This window comes from Protopterus annectens, chromosome 7.part0 (assembly GCF_019279795.1).
Source record: "Protopterus annectens isolate FY-2018-M chromosome 7.part0, PAN1.0, whole genome shotgun sequence".
NCBI lineage: Eukaryota > Metazoa > Chordata > Ceratodontiformes > Protopteridae > Protopterus > Protopterus annectens.
Window position 1 is genome coordinate 790639447 of NC_056739.1, and position 21767 is coordinate 790661213.

General features: G+C 44.3%; 1 protein-coding gene across 1 annotated transcript in view; it reads left to right on the forward strand.

Moving 5' to 3' along the window:
* Window positions 1-21767, forward strand: part of DNAH2 (dynein axonemal heavy chain 2) — a 6636854-nt gene that overhangs the window by 146903 nt on the left and 6468184 nt on the right. The window contains exon 4 of the mRNA XM_044077324.1: window positions 20745-20915. Coding sequence (XP_043933259.1) covers window positions 20745-20915 — 171 coding nt within the window. The remainder of the gene's footprint in view (window positions 1-20744; window positions 20916-21767) is intronic.

A 21767-nucleotide genomic window follows, 5' to 3' on the forward strand; every position in this document is an offset into this window, starting at 1 on the left:
CCATAGGAGAGAATGTTCCTATATGCCTTTCCACTGATGACTAGCATCATTCTAAAGATTCAAAAGGACTCCCCAAAGATAAATGTGGTAACTCTCTCTTTTGGCCCAGGCAACAGTGGGTCTCTCCCTTCCTTTAGAAACTGGCAAGGGCAATTATCACAAGATTCCTTAAGGAATGAAAGTAATCACATGAGAGAGGAGTTATTTGATGTACTTTAACCTTCAACTTCTTCACCTGACTGTCTTGATAACAACTGATGTTAAGTTGTCCCATCTCGCCATCGTTGTTTGGGTTCGAAGCTGATCCTCCGCTCCAACTCTGCCTACTTCTATAGCTCGAGAGCTATTTACTGGCTCAAGGCTAACCTTTATCCCAGAATGCCCAGCGTCAGCTACCCAGATCTCGTTTGCCCCTTCAGCTGCGAGGTTGCTTCTTTACTGGCTCAGGCTTAGTATAGTTTTTTCTATGATTATAATTGCTGTTTATTCTTAATATTTGTCAAGTGTTTGTCTAGATCTAGTTCTTTATCCCTTATTCCCTCTCGTGTGTGGTGTAGCTTTGTTGGCCGTCGCTCCATATCTCACAGGCCTTCTGTTTTCCCTGAACTCGTTTAAATTAGAGAGTACTCCTCCCCCTCCCCCTTAGGACACCCATTTGAATTAGAGGCTCTCCTTTCTGTTCCTTAACTGTAAAAAGCCATTTGAATTAGAGGCTCTCCTTTCTGTTCCTTAACTGTAAAAAAAAAAAAAAAAAAAAAAAAAAAATGTTTTTTTTAGTATACTAGTGTAACATGTCTAAAGAGGCCAAAGTTTCTGGCTTCAAAAAGTGTGACTCATGCTGTCAGAAAATGTCTCTGAAAGATGGGCACACTAGCTGTGTTTATTGTTTAGGGGCTGTGCACCTGCAGGACTCCTGCTCTATATGTCATGCATTTAGTCCAAGGATCCTGCAGGAGTGCAAAAACAAATTAATCCTTCGAGGATTATTGAAACCACAGGATTCCCAGCTAAATTTTCTCAAGCCAGTGAAATCCTCTGTCTGTCAAGCCGTCGGCTCCATCCTCGGAACCGATTCCTGGGCTTGAAGAACCAAGTTTGTCGGTGCCGACTAGCATCAACAAGTCATCTCCTCCCTCGGCTCCAATTGCCACCTTGGAGCCGTCTCGGAGCCACAAGTGAGCAAGGTCTCCTTCATTGGAGCCGATCCGCTCGGTGCCACAGTCACCCTTGGAATAAATTTCAACTTCAAACCAACAAAAAACGCAAATATGGAAAAAGAACACTCAATCACAGATTGATTTGATAGCGCTTTCATTTACTTCACATAGGTAAACTTCATCAGACAAAATCATATTAAAGATATTTGCCTTGTATAGGGCTTTAAACAATGACATCACCAAATCAATTAACAGACAGAACCTTTAAAGAAACAATACATTAGAAAATACTATTGCATAATATTCACTCAGAAGGTATATTCTATCAATAAAGCAATATATTATAATAACTTATAACCATTAAAAGTAAAATCTCACATACAAATACAATTATATAAAACATTAATTCAAATGAGACTTATTATAGACTTATCATCTCATGAGTGCTCTCATTTTTAAAATGCTACCTATAGAAATAGAATCATTTAAACCCGGGTAGACCATGGCATTCAATTTTAACTGCCATAATAATTCTTTTTCCTCTAATTTAAGTGAAATAGGTCCACCCCTCAAATTTTCATAGACATTGTCTATAACCATAAATTCACATTTATGGTTTGGGTTGTAGTGAATGTGTCTTGCTAAGGCATTGTTCAAATTAGCCTTCCCAGTAGCATAAATATGTTCATAAATTCGATTTTTCAGGGGTCGCTCAGTTTTTCCAATGTAAAACGAATTACATATTTTACAAATACCAAGGTATACAACCCCTTTGGAATTACAATTAAATGTGCCCGATATGTTGTATTTCCTATTCAAAATACATATAGACTTGCCTACTTTAATAAACTTACACCATTTACAACATTCACATTTGTACATTTTACTTTTAATGGTTATAAGTTATTATAATATATTGCTTTATTAATAGAATATACCTTCTGAGTGAATATTATGCAATAGTATTTTCTAATGTATTGTTTCTTTAAAGGTTCTGTCTGTTAATTGATTTGGTGATGTCATTGTTTAAAATCCTATATAGGGCAAATATTTTTAATATGATTTTGTCTGATGAAGTTTACCTATGTGAAGTAAACGAAAGCGCTAACAAATCAATCTGTGATTGAGTGTTCTTTTTCCACAGTCACCCTTATTAGGAAGTGAACACAATCATCGCTCTTCATCCCACTCCTCTTAATCCTCCAGGTTATCGGATCAAGATGTGGAGAGAGTAGTCAGCAGGTTGCTTAAATCACAGGCCCTTGCGAAATTACTTTCCAGCCCACCTCAGCAGGTTGCAGTTCCATCCGCCTCCATCTACATTCCTCCTCCGACTACACTTAGTTCGGAGCCAGAGACCATGGATGCGCTGATAGTAGAACCGACCATGCCAATCACCTCCTCTTCGGTTCCATCAGCTCAGATCACCTCGATTGTTCCGTCCATCGAGGGATCTGGGTGTCGAAGCTCTCTCGCCAGCTCCGAGGGGGGAAGTGGCATCGGTCCCTTGTCTGACCCCGCTCTCCCTCTTGGAGCTTCAGTGCAGGTGAGCTTGGCTCCCACATCAGCCTTTGAGTCGTTGCCCTCGACACGGAGAAGGACTAACGTCTCTTCAGAGCCGGAGCTTTCTTTGCCTCGGGATTGTGATGCCTTCGAGGTCATGTGGAGTGTGCTGCCCCCTGAAGCAGCCCTACTATCAGCCCCAGCGGCTCCTTCTCTTGTGGTGCCTGTGCCAACCTCTGCTCCTCCGGCCCAGAAGTGTAGGGAACCTATGCCCCAGGACACCCCATTGGGTGAACCCTCTTCTTCCGAGGCCTCCCCTGATCACTCAGAGGAGCCTCCTCGGAAGTGCAAGAGGAAGCACCTAGACTCCCCTGAGTCTGTCATCTCAGATACAGACCTGGATGAATCGGAAGGGTCCCCCAGGTCCCCATCTGAAGATGTTTCCTTTTTGGACATCTTTGAAATGCTTAGGCAGAGGGGTGGCTGGTCTTCCCTAGCCCCTACCGCAGATGAGTCTGTATACCTGGAGGCATTTGGTTCCTGGCCTTCCACCTCCTGGGTGTCTCCACCTTTTGAGCCACTCATGTCTGTAGTGGCTCGAAAGGCTTGGTCAGCTCCGGATTCTGTGGAACCTACTCCAAGGAGACCAAATTAGTTCATAACAGCCCCCCAAGACAAACAATTTCTTTCTAAAGGTGTGCCAGCTGATGCCATGGTGGTAGCAGCAGCCACCAAGAAAGAGTTGGCAGAAACTTCTTCGTCTGTCCATCCACCAAACAGAATCTAAGATGATGGACAGATATGGGAGGCGAATGTTTTCCTCATCGACCTTCTCAATGAGGTCCCTGAATTATCTCTCTCATTTTACACTACTTCAAAGGGATCTCCTAAAAGAGCTTGGAGATACCCTACAAGATCCTACAGATGAGGGAGCATCAGCCAAAATAGCTTCCCAACTTGCGACTCTTAATTCTATAGTCAACTCCTCCATGAGGCTGATTTCCTATGCAGCCAATGGAGCGAGCAGAGCCGCAGGTACAGGAGTGGCTCTCAGGAGAAATGCTTGGCTGCGGCTGTGTCAATTTGAGGAACCCTTTCAAGCATCCTTCACAAATACTCCCTTTGATGGCTCCTCGCTTTTTGGGCCTCAGGTGAAAGATATACTTACCGGGTGCGAGCAGGAAGGCAAGACTCTCTCTGCCGTTGGAGTCCGTTTTTCCACTCCAAACAGACCTTATCCCAAAGGTCAGAAGGGTGGAAAGATGTGGTTTTGGAAGTCCCAGGGATCCTTGCCTGACACACGTGGTGATTTTTCCCCCAGGGGCAGAGGGGGAAACAACAATGGCAGATGCCACCCTCATGACAGAGAGGGACTGCAAAATCAGGGTGACAGAGAAACTTTCTATGCCAAACCCTTCCAGCATCCCTGACTGGTTGCTCGACTGCTCACGTCTGAAGGCAGTCGGGGGAAGACTTTCCCTGTACCCAAAAGCCTGGCAAAATATAACAAGAGACCGGGTACTATCTATCCTATCCGGAGGTTACAAAATCCCCTTTCATCAACTCCCTATAAAGTCAAAAAAGTCTATCCCAGATGTCCCACCCAATCTAAAGGATCAAGCAGTTATTCAAGTTTCAAAACTGCTAGAAAAAAGAGCCATTCAGGAAGTCTCCGCAGACCAACTAGGATCCAGAACTTACTCGAGATTCTTTTTAGTACCAAAAAAGACAGGGGACTGGAGACCAATACTGGATCTCAGCAGATTGAACAAATCTGTACAAAAAGAAAAGTTCCGGATGGTAACACTGCAGTCCATTTTCCCCTTTCTGGGTCAGGACAACTGGATGCGCTCCATAGATCTTGAGGATGCGTACTACCATATCAAAATGGACAGATGCTCCAGGAGATTTCTTCGCTTCTGGGTAAGGGCCAGTCATTTATCAGTTCAAAGCTCTGCCCTTTGGTCTCACCACAGCCCCCAGGGTGTTCACCAAATGTATGGAAGTAGTCACAGCTCACCTGAGACGTCAAGGATTCCAGGTGATTCCCTATCTAGATGACTGGCTCCTATCTGCTACCACCAGGCATCAACTCTTAGAGGCATGGGATTATACAGTATCAACCTGCACCCAACTAGGCATTACAGTAAATTTCGAAAAATCTGCCTTGTTGCCCTGTCAGTCTGTTACATATATAGGAGCAGAATTAAACAAAACAGATGTTTGCAAGGTTACTTCAGGAAAGAGTTTTCTCTATTCACCAACAAGTGTAATTTCTAATGCAGAGCAGAAAGGTCCAAGTCAGACATGTCCTGCAAGTTCTAGGCTCCATGGCAGCTGCCATTCTTCTTGTACCATTAGCGCGTTACCACACGAGAGTCCTTCAGTGGCTTCTCTTCACGCAGTGGTTCTTCCAGGAACTACCCATGTCTCACATGATCCTGATTACAGAAACATGCAAAAGACGCCTCTCTTGGTGGATGGTCTCCCCACTGGTGACTCAGGGCAGACCTTTCATTCAACCCCCTCCGATAGCCACAGTGACCACGGACGCCTCCCTGATAGGGTGGGGGGGCATTATCTAGGCAGGACAGTCCAAGTCATGTGGCAGCCTCACGAGTACCATCTGCATATCAGTGTCGTACAGATGAGAGTGGTGTTCCTAGTGTTGCAAGCTCTTCAAGATTCTCTTCCTTCCAGGACTATTGCAATCCAAACAGACAACATGTCAGTTGTGTGGTATATCAACAAGCAGGGCAGGACCAGGCCTTACCCCTTGTGTCGAGAAACCCTCAGGCTATGGCAATGGGCGATTTCCTCCCAATGTTTTCTGACAGCAACGCACATCCCTGGGAAATCCAACGTAATAGTGGACAGGCTCAGCAGGGCTATCCTCATGCCTCACGAATCGTCTCTGAATCAGGAAGTTGCGGACCTTATCTTCCGCAAATGGGCCAGCCTTGCTGCGATCTAATTGCCACCCCCTCAACAACAAATGCAGCAGCTACTTCTCCCTTCTTCCTCCAGGTCAAACTCCCAGGGACGCTCTAGTCCACGATTGGCCTCAGGGACTCCTTTATGCATTTCCCCCTTTTCCCCTAATGCCAAGACTCATACAGAAAGCAAAATTGTTGGGTTGCAAAATGATCCTCATTGCCCCCTATTGGTCTCGACAGATATGGTTTCCATTCCTTCACCTTCTAGACCAGCCTTGGGTTCTGGACCCAGTGCCAGATCTGTTGATTCATCATTCAGGCGGGTTACACCAATCCCTTCAGACTCTTAAGCTCACAGCTTGGTTTCTCCACTTCCTACCTTAGCCAGGCTTCCAAGTATCTCCCCAGCAGTTTGCGATATTATTGTATCCTCCCATAAGTCAACTACAAGAAAGACTTATGCTCGCAAAAGGAAAAGATTTTCTTACTGGGCAGAATCTAGAAACTTGTACCCCTTTTCAGCCCCAGTCCATCAAATTCTAGAATTTCTAGCAGAGCTTTTTCAGTCGGGTGCAGCTGCTGCTACCATCAGGGTACAACTGGCAGCCATATCTAATTTTCATATTGGAATTCGTAATTCTAGCATAATGTCTCCTAAGCTCTGCAAAGCCTTCATGAGAGGAACATCTTTTCTTAGACCCCCAGTGAGGTATCCACCTCCTCCTTGAGATCTCAATTTAGTTTTTACTAATTTGATTCTGCCTCCCTTTGAACCAGCAGCTTCATGTCCCTTAAAATTACTTTCTTGGAAAACACTTTTTCTGGTTGCTATTACCTCAGCTAGACGTGTTTCAGAACTCCAAGCACTCTGTGTTCATCCTCCATATATGGTGTTTCACAAAGATAGTTTCTTTGAGAACCAACCCATCTTTCATACCAAATGTCTGTTCAGAAAACAATTTAAATCAATCCATCAATCTCCCAGTCTTCTTTCCCAATTATAGCAACAAGGCAGAATACGGTCTTCACCAACTGGATGTGCACAGACAATTACGTTTTTACCTCCATAGGACCAAAGAGCTAAGAAAGTCAGACCAATTATTTCTCTCCTATGCTCACAATAAGCAAGGCCTTCCAGTTTCTAAGGTGACCTTATCCAAATGGTTATCTGACACCATTGCCTTTATCAGTTAAGGCATAAACATCCACCAGCAAAACCGAAAGGTCATTCTACTAGAGTATTAGCCATGTCTGTAGCCTTTCAGTCTAAATTGCCCATATACTCAATTTGTGCAGCTGCCACTTGGGCAAACCCTCATACCTTTATCTCTCATTACAAAGTGGATATGGTCTCCCGAAGCAGGGCTTCCTTTGGTTCCACTGTTCTGAAGAGTCTGTTCCAATGAGCCACCCAGGGTCTTTAGGTGCTAGGTATGCTGTCCCAAACAGCAAAAACGAAGGTGAGATGGGACAATTTAACATAAAGAAGTTATGTACCTACCATAATGTTCCATGTTAGTTGTCCTTCGTCTCACCTTCCTTCTTGCATCCCCCCTCCTTCCCCCTTCCTGGAGGATTGAGAAGAGTTCACTATGGTTTCACTGGCTGATTTCCTTTTTCTTGGTTCACATGCCAGGTAATTTTATGACAGTTTACTCTGACCTGTTATTTTTGGTAAATCAGTTTTAGGTTACTGGTTACTTTATATGTCTAGTGTGCACTATCCCAAATGAGATCTGGGTAGCTGACGCTGGGCATTCTGGGATAAGGGTTAGCCTCGAACCAGTAAATAGCTCTCATAGGTTCATAGGTTCATACTAGGCTATCTGCCCTAGGGCATTTACAAGCCTAGCCAGAGTGTGTTTGGCTTTCGCCACCCATTTTAAATGAATTTTGCTATGCCCTTTTTCAAGGTTAGTATACTGTGCCTCTGTCTAACAGTGACACAGAAGTGATACCCGGAGTAAATCTATGATCTCCCATCCACTTGTCAAGATTCCTCTTGAAGAGAGTCAATGAGGGACTCTGCCTAACCTGGACTGGGATTTTATTCCAGAGTGAAGGGAGCCTCTGGGTTATGAATCTGTCCCTCCAGCATGTCCTATTTATTTCAGTGCTGCGGTTCAAGTCTCTCGAGCGCGTAGCTCGATGGGATTTGGATTTTCTGAGGTGCAGCATGTCCATTAATTCCGGGTTGGCCATGGCTTTATACGTCAGGCACAGATCGCCTCTGAGAAGGCGGTATGCCACTGAGTAGAGCTGGAGTTTCTTTAACCGGGCAGCATATGGCATCTGTTTGAGCCCTTTGATCCTCTTGGTGAGGTACTTTTGGGGTCTTTCCAGTTGCTGCAGGTGTCTGGTAAGGTACATCCCAAAAGGGGCATTGTACTCAATTATGGGCCTGATGAGGGATGAGTAAAGAGGCACGATGACCTCCCCTGATCTAGATGTGAATCCCTTCATGATTAGGTGGGCTATATAAAATGTTTTTCTAACCACTTTGGCCACGTGGTTGTCGAATGAGAGATTGCTGTCAACTTGGGTCCCCAGGTCCCTAATTACTTCATCCGTATTTAATGGATTACCATCTATGTGGTAATTTGTGGGCACTTTGTTTTTGCCAAAGGGGATGACTATACACTTTTTGGTGTTTAGCTTGAGGCCATGGCTCTGGCACCAGTTGTCTGTTTCTATGAGGCCCTTTTGTAGGATGCTTGTGTCGGCTGGAGAGTCTATTATGTCGCCCATTTTGCAGTCATCTGCGAACTTGGTCAGCCACAGTCCTTCCGTGTTGGCCTGTACCTCCGAGAAATATATACCGAACAAGAGAGGTCCCAGGACTGAGCCTTGTGGGATGCCACTTGTAACTGGTTTGGAGTCTGACATGGCTGCAGCAATTCTAACCATGTGGGTTCTGTCCTTGAGCCGGTTTGCAACCCATCTAGTGACATAGGGGTTTATATTTAAGCTGGTGAGCTTATCTATAATGCCCGAGTGGGGTATTGTATCGAAGGCTTTTGTGAGGTCCAGGTAGGCTGTGTGGACCACCTTCCCCTCGTCAATGGCCTTGGTGACTGTTTCAAAGAAATCGACCAGGTTTAAGAGGCAGGATCTGCCCTTAACAAAGCCGAACTGGGTAGGATCCAGTGTCTGTAGGTCCCCAATATCTTTATTTATGAGGTCCATGATGATCCTTTCCATAGCTTTGCAGACCAAGCTAGTCAGGCTTATCGGGTGATAGTTTCCAGGATCCGTTGAGGCACCACCTTTGTGGAGAGGGACCACTGTTGCTGCACGCCACTCTTAGGGTACATATCCTGTAGTAAGGCTGAGATTGAACAGTAGTTTTATGTTTGGGTTTAGTTCTTCTTGGAGTTCATGTAGGACGCAGCCCGGGACACCATCTGGTCCCATTGATGCTGTGTTTTTTGCTTTGGAGAGGGCGGCTTTTACCTGAGCATCTAAGATGTTAGGGGGGCAGCACTCTGCTGGGATAGATATTTGCCTTTTGGTGGGGAAGGGGGGGGGAGAAGTTTGCGCTGAACCTGTCAGCTAGGATGTTGGCAATGTCTGTGGGTTTGGTGTATTTTTGGTCATTTTGGACCAATTCTGAGCATATCTGGGAATTCCCACCCAGGTTCCTAACATAACTAAAGAAAGCCTTGTGATTACCCTTAGTGTCCTGTGCAATTTTTCTCTCGAAGCTGGCCTTAGACGATTTTATGAGTGCCCATAGCTTTTTGCTAATACTGATCAGAGATGCCGTCCCTTTTTGGGATTTTGCTCTATCATGTAGTAGCTTCCTCCTTCTATTGTATAGTTTGTTTATGGCTGGGGTCCACCAGACAGGACACCTGCCTTTGGAGGATTGGGTCTTGGTTTTGTTTGGGATTGCATGATCCATGCATTCCTGAAGGTGTTCATAGAATGCGTTTATAAAGGATTCTGCGGTCTGGGACGTATTTTCCACAGGCCTGGGGGCTTTGAAGGATTCCACCTCGGTTTTGAGGAGTGTGAAATTTGCTTTAGAGAAGTTTTTCACTGTGGTTTTCTGGGCAGGGATGTGAATATCTAGTGAGATTAGTTTATGGTCTCATCTTACCAGTGAGGGATACACTTCTGGTCTGGAGCATAGAGTCCCCATGTTGGTGATGATCAGGTCCAGTATGTTTTCCCCTCTTGTGGGAGTGGTAACAAGTTGTTCCATAGCATTTGAGTTTATAAATTCTAGGAACCTTCGGGCTAGGGTGTTGGAGCTAGAGTAATGCTCCCAGTCTATGTTTGGGTAGTTGAAGTCGCCCAATATAATGGTGTTTGGAGAAACCTTCATATTTTCCAGTGTTCTCAGGAAGGCCGAGTGGGGTTCCTGGGTTTGGGAGGGTGGTCTGTAGCAGGCTATAAACTGGAAGGCAGTTTTACCCACTGTTAGTTGCACATGGATAGTCTCTGATGCTTCATGCTGTGCCACCAACCTGGAGGTGTGGGTATCTGACAAATATTGATACTCCCCCTCATTTTGTGTTTCGGTCCAAGTTTTGGGGCCGAAAAACATGGTATGAGGTATAACCTGGTAGTGCTGGGGTGCTCTCGGGAGCCTTGAACCAGGTTTCTGTTACTGCACAGATATCAATGTTCTCCATGCTAAGGAGAGTTTTGAGTGCATGCATCTTGAGGTTTAGACTTCTGGCATTGAGTAGCATTACTCTTAGTTTCTTATCCCTTGTGATATCTATGGAGGTGGGTTTGTCTTTTGAGTCTTGCCTAAAAAAGGCACTATGGGGGTGGCAAGAGCCTTTGCCAATATCCAAAAGCCCAGGGGTGACAGGTGCAAGCCGTCCCTAGCGAAGCATCGTGGCTTGTCGAGCATGTCATCCTAGGCTGACAGTCATTGGATCCCCTTTGAATGACACCAATACTTAACAATACTTAAGCCTTAAACCAATACTTAGGTAGTTGAAATTGATCATCTTGTCTTCGTATTGTGGCATCATTCTTGGTGAGGGTAAGATGCTACTCAAGATCAGGGTCATACCAGCCTGGGCTACATGCTCAGGGAGCTCCTCTATGTCTCTTTTCATGTAGTCCAGGGAGGTACGTCTCAGGTCATTCACACCAGCATGGACAATGACTGAGTCATATTTGTAATTGCCTTGGAGTGACCTGAGTGCTTGTGTTATGTGGCGGATCCTAGCGCCCGACAGGCAGCTCACCATGACCTTCTCCTTGTTCAGCCTGGTGAGCGGGACATCAGTGTGCCTGACTATAGTCACCTATTACAAGTGTATCAGGTGTGTTGTTTAGCCTTAAGGGCTGTGACTGTTCAGCACACTGGCTTTGTGAGCTATGTGTTGCACGTGTTTTGTTTTGGGGTAGCGGTTGCTTGGGTGTCTGCTTTGGAGGTCTCTGTTGCTTAGGCAGATTTTTATTTAGAGCCTCCGAGTATGTTCTTGTATCTTTATGTGTTTGGTTTGCTGTCGTGGTAGGTCTATGTGAGACTTGAATTGTAGTGAGTGTGGTTTCCTTCTCCTCCTGACTGGTTACGCCAGTACTGAGTTGAGAGAGCTTAGCCTCCAGTTTGGCTATATGGTTGCATCTCTCACATGTGTTGGAATTTGTTGGGAGGAGGAGAGGGTTGTCTGTGTACATGAGGCAGTTGTAACATTGCCTCAAAATTCCCAGATTCACCAGCTGGACCGGAGAGGAGATTGACAACTGACCTTTGGACATGCTAGAATAGTATTGGGAATTCCTTTATAATTGAAAAAAGGGCCAATGGGGAACAAGGTACTCAAGGGGAGTTTGTGAGGGTGTAGTGCTTTTATTTTTTTAGTGCTGACTTATATAATTGCTTTAGTGAGCAAGTGCCAGGCTTTAGAGTAGGAATAGGGTGTTTATTATGAGAACTAGATCAGTTCTAAGGGAAAAAGTGAAGAGCAGACTTTGTTGAGCCGAGAGTGGTTTAAACCCAATTAAGCGGCGTTCCCGATGCTGCGCTATGCGCAAAATCATGCAAAGCCACGCTAAAGCGGGTTTTATACAGGGGGGACTTGAAAGAGCTAGCAATTGGCCCAAAACAGCCAATAGACTACCAGATTCTTGTGCTGGGAACACTCCTCCAGGGATAGATAGGCCGCTCTAAGCTCCCCACTGCCACTGGTGAACAAAGAAGCCTCCCTTTATCCAAGAAAGGAAATGGGCAACACAGGAACTTTCCATAAGTCCAGAATACAGCAAAGCCTGTATTTGGACTACTCTAGGTCAGGAAAGACTGGAAACAAGGATAATTTTTATTTTTTTTATTTTTTCTTTTTTTTCTTTTTTGCAACAAACAGCAGGAAAATGCAATAAATATGTAACGCAGGCTAGCGCACTTGAGTGTGTAGCCTCAACAGGTAAATGCCACAAACAGGGCAAACTTTAAAAGTGCAGGTGCAAAAACAATTTTAAACAGTTTAAAACAGTTCAAGAAGCAGAAATACTTGCAGTTTAGCTAGATCGGACAGTCGCCCAGGTAGCAGCAGCAAAAAAAAAAAAACACTTTTATCAGGTTAGCAGTCACTCTTTTAGCCTCTCTGCTGCTAGCACCACTCTGCAGGACCACGAGGATCTTGGCTGAGTAGTAACAAGTGCAAAAACCGCGCCAAAGCGGGTTTTATACAGGGGGACTTGAAAGAGCTAGAAATTGGCCCAAAACGGCCAATAGACTACCAGATTCTTGTGCTGGGAACACTCCTCCAGGGATAGATAGGCTGCTCTAAGCTCCCCACTGCCACTGGTGAACAAAGAAGCCTCCCTTTATCCAAGAAAGGAAATGGGCAACACAGGAACTTTCCAAGTTCTCGAGCTATAGAAGTAGGCCTAGTCAGAGCCGATCCCCAAACAGCAAGAAGGAAGGCGAGATGAAGGACAACTAACATGGAACGTTATGGTAGGCACATAACTTCTTTTTTTAATACCTTTTAAGTGCCTGCTTTCGTAGGACATGCAGCAAGTGTTAAAGGAGGCTAAGACACCTTTCACTAGAAAATCATATATGTATAAGTGGAAAAGATTTTCTAGTTGATGCCACAGTAAAGAACAGGATCATTATAAAGCCTAGACTCCTCTGGTTCTGCAATATTTGTATGAGTTAATATCCTGTAGCATTTCTTACTCTCCTATAAGGATTAACTTATCAACCATTTCAACTTTTCTACCCATAGAGATCCACCTTTGTAGCCAGCCTGAAATCAAATAGTTTTTCAGAAGAGGTCTGCATTTCTAGCAACACAGAAAACAGGTGTTTCCTTCTTGTGATCTCAATTTTGTTTAGAGAAACTTGCACTTTTCCATTTGAACCAGCTCACAAGACTGAACTGAAGTTCCTAATTTAGGAAACAGTGTTACTTATTGTTCTGACTTCAGGAATAAGAATATCTGAGTTACAAGCTCTGATTGTGAGTCAACCATATCTCATATCTTTGATGATAAATAGTTTATTTTATACATAAAGTGGATTCAAAGTTTACTTTGAATCAAGGGATTCACTGCTGTTTCCCAAGGATAAATTATTCCTAAGCTACCTCTTGTATGTACATGTACATGTACATGTCAGGTTCATAGGTGTGTACTAGGCTAATGGCCCTGGAGCTTTTACAAGCCTAGCCCATAGGATTACCCTCTCATTGTGCCACCCGACCTTAGTTCCTAGTGCCTCTGTCGAGTAGAGCCACTGGAGTGATCCCCGGAGTGAAATTTCTATTTCCCATCCACTCATCAAGATTTCTTTTGAAGAGGGCCAGTGAGGTGCTCTGCTTGACATGTATGGGAAGTCCATTCCTTAGCATGGGCAGTCTCTGGGGTATGAACCTGTCCCACCAGCATGTTCTGTTGATTGTGGTAATGATGTCGAGGTCTCTGGAGCATGTGGTGTGGAGGGATTGGGATTCTTTATATGTGGCATTTCTAACAGAGCTGGGTCAGACATGGCTTTGTAAGTCAAGTAGAGATTGCCTGTAAGTAGGCGATATGAGACGGAGAATAGTTTGAGTTTGTCCATATAGGACAAGTGTTTAAGGCCTAGGATCCTCTTTGTAAGGTACTTTTGCAGCCTCTCCAGTTGTTGCAGGTGTCTAGTGAGGTACATGCCAAATGGGGCATTTTACTCTGATTGGCCTAATGAGGGAAGAGTAGAGGGAGACAATGACCTCTTTCTTCCTGGATGCAAAACCCTTAGTAATGAGTTGTGCCACACAGAAGGACCTTCTGACCACAGTGGCAATGTGGTGGTCAGAAGAGAGGTTGTTGTCAACCTGTGTTCCCAGATCTCTTATAATGTCTTCTGTGTTCAGTGGACTACCATCAATGTGGTAATTCAAGGGAACCGGCTTTTTCCCAAGGGGGATACGGCACTTTTTTGGCATTGAGCTTAAGGCCATGGTTCTGACACCAGTCGTTGGTCTCATTGAGGCCTTTCTGTAGGATGTCAACATCACTTGGGGAGTTAATAATAGCTTCCAACTTGCAACCATCTGCAAACTTTGTCAGCCAGAGTCCCTTCGTGTTGGCCTGGACTTCAGAGAAGTAGATACCAAACAGGAGAGGACCAGGACCGAACTCTGTGGGACTCCACTACTGACTGGTCAGCAGTCTGACTTGGAGTCAGCTACTTTCACGCTATGAGTTCTATCTGTGAGCCAGTTTGCAACCCACCTAGTGATATAGGGGTTGATGCCTAGCTTAGAGGCACTCTGTCCCAACAGTTGAAGAATGAGTGAAAATGACAACATCAGATAGAACGTTATGGTGAGTACATTAACTTTTTATCTGTGTTATCCACTTTCATTCTTCATCAACTTCCCTCCCACCAACTCCCCTCCTTACTTTACTCTTGAAAAAAGCGGAGGATGCTACAGGAACCTCTTTTCCTTTGTTTGAGACCCATATTCTGTTATATCATAATTCCTTGCTACTTTGCAAGTCCGTGGGCAGCGAAAAAGATCTGAGGTATGTTAGGTGATTAGGGAATTATGGGTAAAGGGGGAGCTTGAGAGTTTGTGTTCCACGACCTGGAAGAAGCAGCTGAGTCAGATCCAAACACAACAGTTGAGGAAGAATGAAAATGGACAACACCGATGGAATGTTAGTGTGAGTACATGAATTTTTTTTTCCTGCAAGTCTCAAGACTCTGCCCCAATGCTTCTAGCGATAGTCCCACCCCCACCCCCAAGGCAGAAGGGGGAATAATTATAATGGAATTCACCCTGTGGCAGGGGTGGACCACAAAACCAAGGTTTTCAGGGTCTCTTCTATGCAAGGTCTTTTTAGTGCTCTGAATGGTATTCTGACTGCTGCACTCTGGAGGCAGTTGGGGGATGTTTGTCTGTGCACTCTGTGGCCTGGACAACAATCACACAAGATTTAGGAGTGCAGAGAATCATAACCAGAAGATATAGGTTTCTTTTCTTCTGTCATCTTTACTCAGAAAGGCTTCCCTGTGTTCCACCCGCAGAACAGAAGGTAGCAGCACTGGAAATAAAAGCAACTAAACAAGTGAGTCATCCAGGTGGTCCCACCAGACCTACAAAGGTCCAGAGTCTACTCAAGGTTATTTTTGGTTTCAAAGAAAAACAGGTACCTCAGGCTCATTCTGGGCCTTGATCACTGAATCAGTACATAAAACAGACAAAATTCTAGATGGTTAACATCCAGTCCATCTTACCATTATTGTGGAAGGATGATTGGATGTGCTTTGTAGATATGCAGGATGCATACTGTTGCATGAAAATGGACGGATGTATCCGGAAGTTTCAGTGCTTTCGGCTGGGAGCCAGTCATTTCCAGTTCAGAGCCCTGCCCTTTGGTGTTACCATAGTCCCATGGGTGTTTACCAAATACATGGCAGTGGTCAGAGCCCGTCTCTCACCATAGGGGCTTTGAGTGTTTTTTCAGCTTCGAAAGAAAAATTGCACAAGACACTAAAGATAATCACAAGACCTTCTTTAGTTATGTCAGGAACCTGGGTGGCAACTCCCAGATATGCTCTGAGTTAGTGCAAAATGACATAAAATTCACTGAACCCACAGACATTGCCAACATCCTGGCAGACAGGTTCAGTGCAAACTTTTCCCCCCCAAAAGAGCAAATGTCTATCCCAACAGAGTGTAGCCTCCCTGACATCACAGATGCACAGGTGAGAGCTGCCCTCTCCAAAGCAAAAAAACAGCATCAATGGGACCAGACAGTGTCCCGGGCTGCATCTTACACCCGCTCCAAGAAGAACTGAACCCTCACATAAAGTCACTGTTCAATCTCGGCCTTTCTACAGGATATGTACCCAAGGAATGGCGTACAGCAACAGTGGTCCCACTCCACAAAGGTGGTGCCACAACGGACCCTGGAAACTATTGCCCTATAAGCCTGACTAGCCTGGTCTGCAAAGCTATGGAGCGTATCATCATGGAACTCATAAACAAAGACATTGGGAACCTCCAAACACTGGATCCTACCCAATTCGGCTTTGTTAAGGGCAGATCTTGCCTCTTGAACCTGGTCGACTTCTTTGAAACAGTCACCAAGGCCATAGATGAAGGGAAGGTAGTCCACACAGCCTACCTGGACCTCGCAAAAGCCTTCGACACAATACCCCACTCGGGCATCATAAATAAGCTCACCAGCTTAAATATCAACCCCTATGTCACAAGATGGGTTGCAAACTGGCTCAGGAATAGAACCCACATGGTCAGAATTGCAGGTGCCATGTCAGACTCTAAACCAGTTACAAGTGGCATCCAACAAGGCTCAGTCCTGGGACCTCTATTGTTCAATATATATTTCTCTGAGGTACAGGCTAACATGGGCGGACTATGGCTGACCAAGTTCTGAGATGACTGCAAACTGGGTGCCATAATCGACTCGCCGACTGACACAAGCATCCTCCAAAAGGGTTTCACAGAGACGGATAACTGGTGCCAGAGCCATGGCCTAAAGCTAAATGCCAAAAAGTGCATAGTCATCCCCTTTGGGAAAAACAAAGTGCCCACAAATTACCACATAGGTGGTAATCCATTAAGTACGGAAGAAGTAATTGGGGATTTGGGGACCCAAGTAGATAGCAATCTTTCCTTTGACAATCACGTTGCCAAAGTGGTTAGAAAGACCTTCTATATAGCCCACCTTATCATGAAAGGGTTCATATCTAGATCAAGAGAGGTCATTGTGCCCCTTTACTCATCACTCATCATGCCCATAATTGAATACAATGCCCCATTTGGGATGTACCTTACCCGACACCTGCAACAACTGGAAAGACCCCAAAAGTACCTCACCAAGAGGATCAAGGGACTCAAACAAATGCCCTACGCATTTAGGCTAAAGAAACTCCAACTCTAATTAGTTGCTTACCGTCTACTCAGAGGCGATCTGTGCCTGACGTATAAAGCCATGTCCAACCCAGAATTAATGGACATGCTCCATCTCAGGAAATCCAAATCCCTTAGAGCTATACGCTCCAGGGACTTAAACCTCAGCACAGAAATAAATAGGACATGCTGGAGGGACAGATTCATATCCCAGGGGCTCCCCTCACTCTGGAACAAAATCCCATTCCATGTTAGGCAGAGCCCCTGAATGACTCTCTTCAAGAGAAATCTTGACAAGTAGATGGGAGATTGTAGGTTTACCCCTGGGATCTCTTCTGTGTGCCTACTAGACAGAGGCACAGTAAACTAACCTTAAAAGGGCTATCTTCTTGTGACCTACTATACAGAGGCACAGTCAACTAATCTAAAAGGGTGGCAAAAGCCAAACACACTCTGGCTAGACTTATAAATGCCCTAGGGCAGATAGCCTAGTATCAACCTATGAACCTATTTATCTGGATGAGTGGTTCATAATCACTCCGACCAGAACTCCATGTTTTTGGTGTGTTCTCAGTTGGGAATAACTGTCAACTTGACCAAGTCAAAATTGCAGCTTGTCCAAACTATAGAGTTCATTGGGGCCCACCTGGATACCACGGTGCTGATAACCAGATTATCAGAATCAAAGATTTTCACCATTTGACATCAAGCTCTTGTCAGTACTCTCCCATCAAAAGTCCCTGGCCAGATGCATTTTGTGCTTTTTAGGATCAGTGGCAGCCTCCAACACTTCAGTCAGATTTTCCATCAGAGTTACAGTGGACACATGTGGTTCAGTGGTTACTGAGATTTCAACAGATGAACTTTCCCATGTGCCTCACCCAGATTTGCAGAAACCATATCCAGCAATGGCTGAACTCACCAGTAGTTTCTCAGGGTCATTCTTTTGTTCCTATCCCTGGGCCACAGCAGTCACGGATGCTTCCCTACTAAGGTGGGGGCATTTCTTGGGAAAGACTGTCCAAGGCCTGTAGTTCCCTTTGGATACCAGCATTCACATGAACGTCCTGGAGATGTAAGTAGTCTTCCTAGCATTGCAGGCCTTTTAGGATTTCCTCTGCAGGGGGTGATTGCCATCCAGGCAGAGAATATGTCAGTTGTTTGGAGCATCAGTAAGCAAGGGGGAAACACATTCTTACCCATTTTGTCATTTGACAGTGGATGATGTCTTCTCACCTCTTTCTGGTATCAATGCATATCCCAGGGAAGTCCACATTAGTAGCAGATGAGCAGATTTATTCTTCTACCTCATGAGTGGTCCCTCAACCCAACAGTTTTGAATCAGATTTTCCACCCCTGGGGCCAACTTAGCTGCAATTTGTTTGTCATCCCCTCCATCACCAAAAGCAACAGTTACTTTGCCCTGCTCTTCCTAGAGGGGGAGTTACCGAGGGACACTGTGGTCCACAACTGGCCCCTGGATCTCTTGTATGCATATCTTTCCATTCTTCTCATACCAAAGTTCTTGTATAAAGCAGAGTGGAGCAAAGGTACAGTGATCCTTATTGCCTTTTTTATATTTTACAGGTGCGTTTTCCTTTTCTTTGGTCTTGTGATACACCTACCATGTGTGCTGGACCCAGCTCCAGACCTACTCTCTCACCCATCTAGAATGCCTCATATGGACTTTGCAGACCTCAAGCTAACTGCATAGTTTTTCCAGTTCCTGTGATGGTTAAAGCAGTCTAGGCTTTCATGACAATTCATACTTATTTTGACTTCTTCGCAGGGACCTTCGGCTAGAAATGTGTGCAGAAGTAAGAGGAAGAGATTTTCTATTTGGGCATCCAGCAGAGACATAGATCCCTTCTCATCTCCTCTTCCTGCCATCTTAGATTTTGTGGTTGGCATTTATCATGATGGAGCTAGCTTTTCAACAATCAAATTCCATTTGGCAGCCATTTGCTACTTTGAACTTGTCTATAGCCTTCTTAAGGGGCACTTTTCTCCCCTCAGGGATTCTGCTGCACCCTAGGACTTTGCCGTCCTGCTTCAAGCATTATCATGACCTCGCTCAGTTTGAACTTGCAGCAACAGTTAAATTGAAATGTCATTGTTAGAAGACCTGCTTCTTGTGGCTACTTTGCTTGAAGGATTTCAGAACTTCAAGCTCGCTCTTGTAAGCCTCCATATTTGATATTCTACAAGGACAGGGTATTGCTTAGGACTAATCCCTCGTTTATCCCCAAGGTAGGTTCATAATTTTTGCTGAATCAAGCCATGTTTTCTTCATTTCCTCATTAAGGGAGAGCATACATTACATCTTTTGGATGTGTATCGACAGCTCATATTTTAGTTACACTGCACTAGCAGTATTACAAAGACTGACCAGTTGTCTGTGTTCTTGTCTTCTGCTAAACTTGGATAAATGAGTTTTGAAAGCGACTCCTAAAATGGCTATCTGACTGCATCAATCATGTATATAAGGAGAAGGGTTTGTCACTGCCTGGCACTCCCAAGGTTCATTCTGCTAGAGCAATTGTTACTTCAGCTGCTTAATTTTCCAGAGTAGAAGTTGATGGCATTTGTGCAGAAGCTACTTGGTCTAATTTCCACATCTTCGTATCTCTCACTACAAACTGGACTTGAAGTCTAGATCCAGAGCACCCTTTGGTTTAACCATTCTCCAGAATAGCTTTCCATGAGTCTACCCAAAGTTTGGAATAGTTGGGGACTTTGTCCCATCTGTTGAGGACAGACCAAAGAGACAACATGGGATACAAAAATAATCTACTTATTGTCGCTCCTCTTGCTCTCTCTCTCTCGTATAGATGACAAATAGGCGGTGTAGTTCATTTATATGCCTTATTACCTAGAAACACATCAGGATGGGTAGCAGCATTACAGAATATAAATGAACTGATTAACTGACAGACTACACAGACATACATGCTTACATCTCAACAGCTAACTACAAAATGACAGTCAGGCTCACACGTGCTCAGTATTTATACACTTGTGCAAGCCCCTAGCAAGCTTTTTAAAGGCATACATACATATTGATCTACACTTATCATAACAATAGAGCAGTGTTGTCTGCTTTTGTCTTGCTCAACTTTTTCTCCCTCTGTTCCCCTGCTGCATCTCATTTCACATTTTCTAGGTTCTGGAATGACCACACTGATCTCCCAAGAGCCTTGTCATGTTATACCTATGATCTGTATCTACGGGAGGGGGGTTACCTTTATGTATTTTCAGAAAGTATTCCTTTTGTGGTGTCTTAATTGTCTCTTCTATAATAAGTGGGCAAACTCAATCTGAGGTAAGTCAGTCCAAGGGAGGGGATTATGGCTACAGCAAGGAGACAGCCTTGGATTCAAAAGTCTGGAGAGTGGCAGAATTCGGATCCGATTGGATTCAAAGACTCATCAGTTTAGAAGGATGGAAGCAGGCTATTCTGATGTGTTGCTATGGTAATTTCATGGCTTTCATTTATTGTCTTCTTGTTTTCCTTTTCTATCCCCAAGGATTCTGTTTTTAAGGTTTATTGTTGCATTTTAATGAAATAATGCGTCATTGAAACTAGAATTGCATAATTTTGCAGCATCCTTATTTAACTGTTTTAATATAACAAGTTTGTGTAAGTGAGAGTCTTTATATTCATGGAAAAGCATGGTATGTGACCCACCATCTTGTGCTGAAATGTGAGAGCCGTATGCGATGTGTAATAAATGGCTGACGATGTGTCAGAGCTGTTATTTTGTAGTGCCCAACAATATTTTTTTTATTTTGTTTTTTTTTGTGTTTAGAAACCCCTTATTAAAAAACAAGTGGTACTTAGTGGCTTAAGAAGTGAGATGTGGACACAGGAACATGATGTCATCATTGATAAGTTTATTGGAGACTGCACACAGAGAGCTGTCTCTGTCTACATGGACCCTTTTGCTGGCCTAACAGTGGAGCTTGGGATGCCTGCACAGGTAAGAGTTCTTGGGGGTTTGCCTGTACTTCATTTATTATAACTGAGCTTCCATGATGTTGTATTTCTTCCCTCTGCCATACCAACAGATAAAGATGAATAAAGACAATATGTTTTTTTATTGGGAGGGTACGGGCCTTCTGAAAAGAATAAATATCCATAAGATTGCTTTCCTCATCCAGGCTGAGAAACCGTATATAAAGGTCAGCCCAGTGGTACAGAAAGAAGAGATTCTGAGCAGTGTTCCATATTCTTCACAAGTGTTTTTTGTTTTGGTCTGATCTGTGTCATAGACAGATGAAATCTAGAGTGCAACCCATGTTTGATTTGGGGCCCAGAACCTGGTGGAATCAGAGATGCAGTGAAAAAGATGAGGTTTAACTAGCCATCCTTTTCCTTTGGGGTGAGAGTATGTCAGGAGTGGGGCACATGCCTAAGTAACAAAGGCCTGCCAGCGTATTGGAGCTGTCGTGGTGTGGAATCACTATAAGTTACATGGTTGCTGTCTGTGCCACTTGCACATCTTTTACTTGGGTGCTTGTAGAGTCATGAGCATAGGGAGGTGTTAGGATTGAAGGAAAAATCCTCCTAATGATTGCATGCATGATACTCGTTCCCCTGCAGATTTTGTGCTTGTAGTGGTGGAAGAGGGTTAGAGGTATTAAGAGGACAGGCTAGCAGTAATTGGCTGCATAGCCTGTTGGCTGTATCTTCATTTTACTTAATTTTTTATCTGATCAACTTTGAAGTTGTGGTCTCTTTGTGTAATTGGTAGTCATTCAAGATTGTTGAATCATTTCTGCCTTCCCTGCTGTATTTGTGTGTATCTTCTGCTTGTTTTTCTTTGGTGGAT